Source organism: Drosophila miranda, chromosome XR, assembly GCF_003369915.1.
Source record: "Drosophila miranda strain MSH22 chromosome XR, D.miranda_PacBio2.1, whole genome shotgun sequence".
NCBI lineage: Eukaryota > Metazoa > Arthropoda > Insecta > Diptera > Drosophilidae > Drosophila > Drosophila miranda.
This window is the reverse complement of record NC_046674.1, coordinates 11,202,305-11,213,291: the sequence shown is the minus strand read 5'-3', so window position 1 is coordinate 11,213,291 and position 10,987 is coordinate 11,202,305. Positions and strand designations below refer to the sequence as shown.

The 10,987-nt window shown below is 51.4% G+C and overlaps 3 protein-coding genes across 3 annotated transcripts; 1 reads left to right on the top strand and 2 right to left on the bottom strand.

Annotated features, from left to right (window-relative positions):
• The first annotated feature begins 98 nt into the window (after positions 1 to 98).
• LOC108153221 (ragulator complex protein LAMTOR4 homolog) lies at positions 99 to 818 on the top strand. The gene is given in 2 exon segments (XM_017283049.2): positions 99 to 316; positions 377 to 818. Coding segments are annotated over 2 exon segments (516 nt in total). The 5' UTR covers positions 99 to 170; the 3' UTR covers positions 747 to 818.
• Positions 599 to 2,440, bottom strand: LOC108153219 (vacuolar fusion protein CCZ1 homolog). Its single transcript, XM_017283048.2, has 4 exons — positions 2,259 to 2,440; positions 2,105 to 2,202; positions 1,271 to 2,049; positions 599 to 1,205 (listed from the first exon to the last, which is right to left on the bottom strand). The coding sequence occupies exons 1-4, from the start codon at positions 2,340 to 2,342 to the stop codon at positions 718 to 720; spliced, it is 1,449 nt and encodes a 482-aa protein (XP_017138537.1). The 5' UTR covers positions 2,343 to 2,440; the 3' UTR covers positions 599 to 717.
• Positions 2,441 to 2,575: 135 nt separating this feature from the next.
• LOC108153453 lies at positions 2,576 to 9,842 on the bottom strand. The gene is given in 4 exon segments (XM_033387080.1): positions 2,576 to 3,572; positions 3,575 to 5,623; positions 5,626 to 5,850; positions 5,853 to 9,842. Coding segments are annotated over 4 exon segments (7,071 nt in total). The 5' UTR covers positions 9,832 to 9,842; the 3' UTR covers positions 2,576 to 2,754.
• Positions 9,843 to 10,987: the final 1,145 nt, after the last annotated feature.

Sequence of the window (10,987 nt, the reverse complement as noted above, 5' to 3'; positions counted from 1 at the left end):
AATTAAGAAGAATAATTATTGGCACATCTTTCACCAGCTCGGCGCTAAAGTTCGTCAAGTTTCATAATATTTAAATATTCATTGGCCCTTAAGGGGTTAAACAATATTTAACAACACTGAAATAGCTTTGTTTCGTTTATTTGGGGTGTGGGAGTAAAATATATTTTGAAATGGATAAAGAAAAGCTAATTGCTCCCAATCAGATTGGATACCTGATCCTGAAGGACGATGGCAACCTTCTGGATTCGGGGGGTGACCTGAAGAACGACGACCGTAGTGCGAATGTGATAATGGGGCTTCTGAATCTGACGGACAGGTAGGAGCATCAAAATCTCCACATAATCTTGATTTTCCCCTTGATCTTACATGTTTACAGCATCGATGAGGACTTTATGCCCAACAGTAGCTGCGAGAGGATCACCATCGACTACGACCAGCACTACTACAGTATATGCATGTCCAATCGGCGCATCTACGTCGTAAAGCTAAGCAAGACGCACACGCAGAATGGAGCCACCACGAGCTCGTCGTCTTCCACGTCCTACAACGACGCCGCCGAGGGCAACAACATTAGCAGCTCTACGGTGCTGGCTTGAAAACTACCGACCAATGCCCATTCCACGTGCAGGTTCTGCCGGAGATACGAGGAGCGCCGGCCAGGATCGGGGCAGCGGCACTACAATTGGCGAACGCCCTTCGTTTACCTCATACTGCTATTTATTTGTCAAAGAATACATCATCTGTGAGCTCCTGTTCAAATATACGCTTCGCCTCTTGGGTCACGTCCAAAAGGGTCGCCTTGCTGTTGCAGAGAATCACATAGTACTGCCGCCAGTTGCAGCACCGCTTCACAATCCAATAGTCATTGGTGGTCTTCACCTGTAGCTCTTCGGTGGTCGCGGCAGCCGCCACATTCGAACGCTCGCCGGGATTGGCGAGATCCGCAATCACGCTCATAACATTACGTGGAATACCATTCCTGTGGATGTTCGTGTGGTGCTGCAGACTCTGTTCGTTGATGAACAGATATTTGGGTGTGGTATCGTTGGACGCTGGGCCGCCACCACTGCTGCTGTCCTGTCCAGGATGGGCCAGGGCTTCCTTTGACACTTCGCTGGCAATATCACGAGCCAGGCACGTCAGCTGGGGCGCAATGTAGGCATGGAGTTCGTCGTACAGTTCCTGCTTTGGAGCAGGCTGTTTCGCTGCAGCGAGAGAAGGGAATTCAAAATACAGAAAAAAGTGAAGATGGCATGTGATTTTGACATACCATCGAGGAAAAGACAAAGGGTTATTTGAAGAGCGCGGTAGATGAGCAAATAATGTGGCGTAACTTGATTTTCAACTGATAGGTAGACCGTAAGCGGTAGTGCTTCGTCCTGGCCTTCACTGGCATCGCCGGGATGGCAGCGCACGAAGCCTTTGGCTTGGCACTCGCTGATGCTGCGCTTTATCACTGGAGTGTTGGCAGATGAGGCGTTCGAGTCCATTGGCAGGACATTTTGGACAATGTACGCATGAAGACTGTAGAGATCGCTCGCGCCCATCTTGCCACCGCAGACGATCTGCTCGTTGTAGAGCATAATGCTCTCCTTGATCACCGGAAAGGTGGCGCACAGCATGCCAAAGTTGTGCGCTCGCAGGAATAGCGCCTTGTCCAGGGGCAGGTACTGGATGGAATGGAGCATGTCAATGATATCACAGTGAGCCAGATCCTTCAGGCTGATCAAATATGTATCGAAAAACTGCATTAGTTTTTCGGAGAGCAGTTCGCGGCGCTGATCGGCATTCTCCAACCCAGCTCCAAGCGATGCCAGTGCTCCATGCTGGAAACGATACATTTGGTAGCATTGGCGGAGGACGGCCCTATATATGCGGTCGGAAATCTCGCCGCCCCGGTAATCGGCCACCTCCACGCCCTCCTTGAGCCGTATTTCCTTGGGCACGTTCAGCACCAGGACTAACCAGAAGCCCAGCTCTGGCTGGTGGAAAAGCTGCGTGGTCTTTTGCGTATGCAGCGCCTTGCAGTCGTCCTCGGTGGTGAAGGTGCTGAAAAAGACAGCGGTTATATGGCTAACGGAGCTACTTCTATAGTGGAAAATACCCAGTAAATCTGATGATAGCTTCGCTAAGGCCCACATCTTTTATTTTCGTGTTCAGTTCGATGTCGTTCGGATGATAGTACAAGACTTTCTTATGTTCCTGCGGATGTTACTCATTCGTGGGCGTTGCTTGCGACTCAGCTCATTATAACTCACCTCGCCTTCTTTCTCGCCAAAGCTGGAGTTGAACACGTAAAAACTACGAAGAGTCACCTCCAGACGTTGCAATAATTTCGTCATATTTGCTCAATTTTATTAAATATGTTTATTTTTTTTTAAATATTGCTAAATTCCCTAACGCGTTTCTGATACAATACCGCCATTTGTCACTAGAAAATCCACACTGCGTTCCTTAATACAAAATATACTAAATATATACATTTATTATATATATTCTTTCAATAATTTGAATAAAATAAAACAGTATAAATTATTGAACAATTGAATTTATTAACCTGTGTATTTTGAATTTCAATGTATAATTTATGCCTCGAATTTTAGCGGGAAAAGTGTTGTCAACATAAATCGGTCTTTGTACTGAGGCCTGAATTTAAACTAAATTTGACAGTCGTTTAGTGCAAAAAATTTTTTAATGTTTGGCCTTGATGTAACTAGTTCTGTGTGTGTCGGGGTATGTCGAAATGTAGTAAGATTAGGCGCAGACTCCGCCACGGAGACGCAGCACCAAATGGAGAGTCGACTCCTTCTGGATGTTGTAGTCCGAAAGAGTGCGGCCATCCTCCAGCTGCTTGCCAGCGAAGATGAGACGCTGCTGGTCTGGGGGGATTCCCTCCTTGTCCTGGATCTTGGCCTTCACGTTCTCAATGGTGTCAGAAGGTTCGACCTCCAGGGTAATAGTTTTTCCAGTCAGAGTCTTCACGAAGATCTGCATACCACCGCGGAGACGCAGCACCAAATGGAGAGTCGACTCCTTCTGGATGTTGTAGTCCGAAAGAGTGCGGCCATCCTCCAGCTGCTTGCCGGCGAAGATGAGACGCTGCTGGTCAGGGGGGATTCCCTCCTTGTCCTGGATCTTGGCCTTCACGTTCTCAATGGTGTCGGATGGCTCCACCTCCAGGGTGATGGTTTTTCCGGTCAGAGTCTTCACGAATATCTGCATACCACCGCGGAGACGCAGCACCAAATGGAGAGTCGACTCCTTCTGGATGTTGTAGTCCGAAAGAGTGCGGCCATCCTCCAGCTGCTTGCCGGCGAAGATGAGACGCTGCTGGTCAGGAGGGATTCCCTCCTTGTCCTGGATCTTGGCCTTCACGTTCTCAATGGTGTCGGATGGCTCCACCTCCAGGGTGATGGTTTTTCCAGTCAGAGTCTTCACGAAGATCTGCATACCACCGCGGAGACGCAGCACCAAATGGAGAGTCGACTCCTTCTGGATGTTGTAGTCCGAAAGAGTGCGGCCATCCTCCAGCTGCTTGCCGGCGAAGATGAGACGCTGCTGGTCAGGGGGATTCCCTCCTTGTCCTGGATCTTGGCCTTCACGTTCTCAATGGTGTCGGATGGCTCCACCTCCAGGGTGATGGTTTTTCCGGTCAGAGTCTTCACGAATATCTGCATACCACCGCGGAGACGCAGCACCAAATGGAGAGTCGACTCCTTCTGGATGTTGTAGTCCGAAAGAGTGCGGCCATCCTCCAGCTGCTTGCCGGCGAAGATGAGACGCTGCTGGTCAGGAGGGATTCCCTCCTTGTCCTGGATCTTGGCCTTCACGTTCTCAATGGTGTCGGATGGCTCCACCTCCAGGGTGATGGTTTTTCCAGTCAGAGTCTTCACGAAGATCTGCATACCACCGCGGAGACGCAGCACCAAATGGAGAGTCGACTCCTTCTGGATGTTGTAGTCCAAAAGAGTGCGGCCATCCTCCAGCTGCTTGCCGGCGAAGATGAGACGCTGCTGGTCTGGGGGGATTCCCTCCTTGTCCTGGATCTTGGCCTTCACGTTCTCAATGGTGTCGGATGGCTCCACCTCCAGGGTGATGGTTTTTCCAGTCAGAGTCTTCACAAAAATTTGCATACCACCGCGGAGACGCAGCACCAAATGGAGAGTCGACTCCTTCTGGATGTTGTAGTCCGAAAGAGTGCGGCCATCCTCCAGCTGCTTGCCGGCGAAGATGAGACGCTGCTGGTCTGGGGGGATTCCCTCCTTGTCCTGGATCTTGGCCTTCACGTTCTCAATGGTGTCGGATGGCTCCACCTCCAGGGTGATGGTTTTTCCGGTCAGAGTCTTCACGAATATCTGCATACCACCGCGGAGACGCAGCACCAAATGGAGAGTCGACTCCTTCTGGATGTTGTAGTCCGAAAGAGTGCGGCCATCCTCCAGCTGCTTGCCGGCGAAGATGAGACGCTGCTGGTCAGGAGGGATTCCCTCCTTGTCCTGGATCTTGGCCTTCACGTTCTCAATGGTGTCGGATGGCTCCACCTCCAGGGTGATGGTTTTTCCAGTCAGAGTCTTCACAAAAATTTGCATACCACCGCGGAGACGCAGCACCAAATGGAGAGTCGACTCCTTCTGGATGTTGTAGTCCGAAAGAGTGCGGCCATCCTCCAGCTGCTTGCCGGCGAAGATGAGACGCTGCTGGTCAGGAGGGATTCCCTCCTTGTCCTGGATCTTGGCCTTCACGTTCTCAATGGTGTCGGATGGCTCCACCTCCAGGGTGATGGTTTTTCCAGTCAGAGTCTTCACGAAGATCTGCATACCACCGCGGAGACGCAGCACCAAATGGAGAGTCGACTCCTTCTGGATGTTGTATTCCGAAAGAGTGCGGCCATCCTCCAGCTGCTTGCCGGCGAAGATGAGACGTTGCTGGTCTGGGGGGATTCCCTCCTTGTCCTGGATCTTGGCCTTCACGTTCTCAATGGTGTCGGATGGCTCCACCTCTAGGGTGATGGTTTTTCCAGTCAGAGTCTTCACAAAAATTTGCATACCACCGCGGAGACGCAGCACCAAATGGAGAGTCGACTCCTTCTGGATGTTGTAGTCCGAAAGAGTGCGGCCATCCTCCAGCTGCTTGCCGGCGAAGATGAGACGCTGCTGGTCTGGGGGGATTCCCTCCTTGTCCTGGATCTTGGCCTTCACGTTCTCAATGGTGTCGGATGGCTCCACCTCCAGGGTGATGGTTTTTCCGGTCAAGGTTTTCACAAAAATTTGCATACCACCGCGGAGACGCAGCACCAAATGGAGAGTCGACTCCTTCTGGATGTTGTAGTCCGAAAGAGTGCGGCCATCCTCCAGCTGCTTGCCGGCAAAGATGAGACGCTGCTGGTCAGGGGGGATTCCCTCCTTGTCCTGGATCTTGGCCTTCACGTTCTCAATGGTGTCGGATGGCTCCACCTCCAGGGTGATGGTTTTTCCGGTCAGAGTCTTCACGAATATCTGCATACCACCGCGGAGACGCAGCACCAAATGGAGAGTCGACTCCTTCTGGATGTTGTAGTCCGAAAGAGTGCGGCCATCCTCCAGCTGCTTGCCGGCGAAGATGAGACGCTGCTGGTCAGGGGGATTCCCTCCTTGTCCTGGATCTTGGCCTTCACGTTCTCAATGGTGTCGGATGGCTCCACCTCCAGGGTGATGGTTTTTCCGGTCAGAGTCTTCACGAATATCTGCATACCACCGCGGAGACGCAGCACCAAATGGAGAGTCGACTCCTTCTGGATGTTGTATTCCGAAAGAGTGCGGCCATCCTCCAGCTGCTTGCCGGCGAAGATGAGACGCTGCTGGTCTGGGGGATTCCCTCCTTGTCCTGGATCTTGGCCTTCACGTTCTCAATGGTGTCGGATGGCTCCACCTCTAGGGTGATGGTTTTTCCAGTCAGAGTCTTCACAAAAATTTGCATACCACCGCGGAGACGCAGCACCAAATGGAGAGTCGACTCCTTCTGGATGTTGTAGTCCGAAAGAGTGCGGCCATCCTCCAGCTGCTTGCCGGCGAAGATGAGACGCTGCTGGTCTGGGGGGATTCCCTCCTTGTCCTGGATCTTGGCCTTCACGTTCTCAATGGTGTCGGATGGCTCCACCTCCAGGGTGATGGTTTTTCCGGTCAAGGTTTTCACAAAAATTTGCATACCACCGCGGAGACGCAGCACCAAATGGAGAGTCGACTCCTTCTGGATGTTGTAGTCCGAAAGAGTGCGGCCATCCTCCAGCTGCTTGCCGGCGAAGATGAGACGCTGCTGGTCTGGGGGGATTCCCTCCTTGTCCTGGATCTTGGCCTTCACGTTCTCAATGGTGTCGGATGGCTCCACCTCCAGGGTGATGGTTTTTCCGGTCAGAGTCTTCACGAATATCTGCATACCACCGCGGAGACGCAGCACCAAATGGAGAGTCGACTCCTTCTGGATGTTGTAGTCCGAAAGAGTGCGGCCATCCTCCAGCTGCTTGCCGGCGAAGATGAGACGCTGCTGGTCAGGGGGGATTCCCTCCTTGTCCTGGATCTTGGCCTTCACGTTCTCAATGGTGTCGGATGGCTCCACCTCCAGGGTGATGGTTTTTCCGGTCAGAGTCTTCACGAATATCTGCATACCACCGCGGAGACGCAGCACCAAATGGAGAGTCGACTCCTTCTGGATGTTGTAGTCCGAAAGAGTGCGGCCATCCTCCAGCTGCTTGCCGGCGAAGATGAGACGCTGCTGGTCTGGGGGGATTCCCTCCTTGTCCTGGATCTTGGCCTTCACGTTCTCAATGGTGTCGGATGGCTCCACCTCCAGGGTGATGGTTTTTCCGGTCAAGGTTTTCACAAAAATTTGCATACCACCGCGGAGACGCAGCACCAAATGGAGAGTCGACTCCTTCTGGATGTTGTAGTCCGAAAGAGTGCGGCCATCCTCCAGCTGCTTGCCGGCAAAGATGAGACGCTGCTGGTCAGGGGGGATTCCCTCCTTGTCCTGGATCTTGGCCTTCACGTTCTCAATGGTGTCGGATGGCTCCACCTCCAGGGTGATGGTTTTTCCGGTCAGAGTCTTCACGAATATCTGCATACCACCGCGGAGACGCAGCACCAAATGGAGAGTCGACTCCTTCTGGATGTTGTAGTCCGAAAGAGTGCGGCCATCCTCCAGCTGCTTGCCGGCGAAGATGAGACGCTGCTGGTCAGGGGGGATTCCCTCCTTGTCCTGGATCTTGGCCTTCACGTTCTCAATGGTGTCGGATGGCTCCACCTCCAGGGTGATGGTTTTTCCGGTCAGAGTCTTCACGAATATCTGCATACCACCGCGGAGACGCAGCACCAAATGGAGAGTCGACTCCTTCTGGATGTTGTAGTCCGAAAGAGTGCGGCCATCCTCCAGCTGCTTGCCGGCGAAGATGAGACGCTGCTGGTCTGGGGGGATTCCCTCCTTGTCCTGGATCTTGGCCTTCACGTTCTCAATGGTGTCGGATGGCTCCACCTCCAGGGTGATGGTTTTTCCGGTCAAGGTTTTCACAAAAATTTGCATACCACCGCGGAGACGCAGCACCAAATGGAGAGTCGACTCCTTCTGGATGTTGTAGTCCGAAAGAGTGCGGCCATCCTCCAGCTGCTTGCCGGCGAAGATGAGACGCTGCTGGTCTGGGGGGATTCCCTCCTTGTCCTGGATCTTGGCCTTCACGTTCTCAATGGTGTCGGATGGCTCCACCTCCAGGGTGATGGTTTTTCCGGTCAGAGTCTTCACGAATATCTGCATACCACCGCGGAGACGCAGCACCAAATGGAGAGTCGACTCCTTCTGGATGTTGTAGTCCGAAAGAGTGCGGCCATCCTCCAGCTGCTTGCCGGCGAAGATGAGACGCTGCTGGTCAGGGGGGATTCCCTCCTTGTCCTGGATCTTGGCCTTCACGTTCTCAATGGTGTCGGATGGCTCCACCTCCAGGGTGATGGTTTTTCCGGTCAGAGTCTTCACGAATATCTGCATACCACCGCGGAGACGCAGCACCAAATGGAGAGTCGACTCCTTCTGGATGTTGTAGTCCGAAAGAGTGCGGCCATCCTCCAGCTGCTTGCCGGCGAAGATGAGACGCTGCTGGTCTGGGGGGATTCCCTCCTTGTCCTGGATCTTGGCCTTCACGTTCTCAATGGTGTCGGATGGCTCCACCTCCAGGGTGATGGTTTTTCCGGTCAAGGTTTTCACAAAAATTTGCATACCACCGCGGAGACGCAGCACCAAATGGAGAGTCGACTCCTTCTGGATGTTGTAGTCCGAAAGAGTGCGGCCATCCTCCAGCTGCTTGCCGGCAAAGATGAGACGCTGCTGGTCAGGGGGGATTCCCTCCTTGTCCTGGATCTTGGCCTTCACGTTCTCAATGGTGTCGGATGGCTCCACCTCCAGGGTGATGGTTTTTCCGGTCAGAGTCTTCACGAATATCTGCATACCACCGCGGAGACGCAGCACCAAATGGAGAGTCGACTCCTTCCGGATGTTGTAGTCCGAAAGAGTGCGGCCATCCTCCAGCTGCTTGCAGGCGAAGATGAAACGCTGCTGGTCAGCGGGGATTCCCTCCTTGTCCTGGATCTTGGCCTTCACGTTCTCAATGGTGTCGGATGGCTCCACCTCCAGGGTGATGGTTTTTCCGGTCAGAGTCTTCACGAATATCTGCATACCACCGCGGAGACGCAGCACCAAATGGAGAGTCGACTCCTTCTGGATGTTGTAGTCCGAAAGAGTGCGGCCATCCTCCAGCTGCTTGCCGGCGAAGATGAGACGCTGCTGGTCTGGGGGGATTCCCTCCTTGTCCTGGATCTTGGCCTTCACGTTCTCAATGGTGTCGGATGGCTCCACCTCCAGGGTGATGGTTTTTCCGGTCAGAGTCTTCACGAAGATCTGCATACCACCGCGGAGACGCAGCACCAAATGGAGAGTCGACTCCTTCTGGATGTTGTAGTCCGAAAGAGTGCGGCCATCCTCCAGCTGCTTGCCGGCGAAGATGAGACGCTGCTGGTCAGGGGGGATTCCCTCCTTGTCCTGGATCTTGGCCTTCACGTTCTCAATGGTGTCGGATGGCTCCACCTCCAGGGTGATGGTTTTTCCAGTCAGAGTCTTCACGAAGATCTGCATACCACCGCGGAGACGCAGCACCAAATGGAGAGTCGACTCCTTCTGGATGTTGTAGTCCGAAAGAGTGCGGCCATCCTCCAGCTGCTTGCCGGCGAAGATGAGACGCTGCTGGTCAGGGGGGATTCCCTCCTTGTCCTGGATCTTGGCCTTCACGTTCTCAATGGTGTCGGATGGCTCCACCTCCAGGGTGATGGTTTTTCCGGTCAGAGTCTTCACGAAGATCTGCATACCACCGCGGAGACGCAGCACCAAATGGAGAGTCGACTCCTTCTGGATGTTGTAGTCCGAAAGAGTGCGGCCATCCTCCAGCTGCTTGCCGGCGAAGATGAGACGCTGCTGGTCAGGGGGGATTCCCTCCTTGTCCTGGATCTTGGCCTTCACGTTCTCAATGGTGTCGGATGGCTCCACCTCCAGGGTGATGGTTTTTCCGGTCAGAGTCTTCACGAATATCTGCATACCACCGCGGAGACGCAGCACCAAATGGAGAGTCGACTCCTTCTGGATGTTGTAGTCCGAAAGAGTGCGGCCATCCTCCAGCTGCTTGCCGGCGAAGATGAGACGCTGCTGGTCTGGGGGGATTCCCTCCTTGTCCTGGATCTTGGCCTTCACGTTCTCAATGGTGTCGGATGGCTCCACCTCCAGGGTGATGGTTTTTCCAGTCAAGGTTTTCACAAAGATCTGCATTTTGTATTATTCTGCAAAGGAAAATGCAATAATGCATGGATTAGTAACAGCCGAGTGTAGTGGAAATGACAGAAGAAACTATTTTTGGATTTGAGACAGACGAAAAAAGTAAGATATTGTATAGGATATCTCTTGGCTTGCTTTGTTTCCGGGGTGAAAGGTTGTTACTTGTTAAATTCGACAAAACAAAGACACAAAGGAAACAATTGGAAACCTTTGTTCTGCTTGGTTAGTCGTGGCTTTTTTTAGAGATGGACACGTATAGAGTTTCGCAAGCACGAACCAGTATAGCCTGACGCCAATAGCCGTAATACAGACATACACAACGACTGATACAATAATATACAATTACTAGGTAGTGGTCTACCTAGTTTGCAACTTAGTTGAGGCTAAATATTTTATTTATTCAATCACCAGTGCACTCATACGCATGCACACAAAGGGGGATGCATGTGTCATGCATATACATGCATGCATATGGAAGTTGAGGCTTCTCGAATTTTCAATTGGCGTCACAACCCCATTGCACAAGAAATTGGCTAAATTGGCTGTTTTCAAGGAAACTCCTTACCAAAACTAATGCGCTGCAGCAAAATTCCAATTTTAAAATATGCAAGTGCATAAGAGATTGAATAAGAAACAAGCAAAAAATGACTGCAAAGACCCTTGTTACAAGGCCTTGCATTGTCACGGATTGCAAAGTTGCAGCTCGTTTCCTACCCCTATATATATCTGCTTAAATATCATTTAGAACTTACGTTTGTCAGCAAACTCTAGATTTTCTTAAACTAATCTTCTAATCTTTTCACACACAAAAATATTTGCTGCTTATTCTGCAATGGGCACAAACGAAATGTGCAGTGTGACCGCGGACTTATCGTTAAAATATACCATCCGACCCACAGAAATATACCGTTTCACTTTAAAAATATACCGTAAATATACTGACGAATTTTAATTTTTTTATTGGATTTCTATATACCGCTAAAAAATAATTTGATGAAATTGACAAAATATACCATTATATACCGACATACCGTAAATATACCGTCAGTTCATTTTTGACCTAAAAAAATACCTAAAGTATTAAAAATACCGTAAATGGCCAGTCTGGAACTCTTCTTCTCGCTAAATTTGTGTGTTCTGCTTATCGATA

Coding starts and splice junctions, on each gene's coding strand:
- LOC108153219 (XM_017283048.2), bottom strand. CDS start 2,342: ATGACGAAATTATTGCAACGTCTGGAGGTGACTCTTCGTAGTTTTTAC. Junction 2,050..2,104: donor GCTATCATCAGATTTACTGG/GTATTTTCCACT, acceptor TGTCTTTTTCAG/CACCTTCACCACCGAGGACG. Junction 1,206..1,270: donor CCTTTGTCTTTTCCTCGATG/GTATGTCAAAAT, acceptor CTCTCGCTGCAG/CGAAACAGCCTGCTCCAAAG.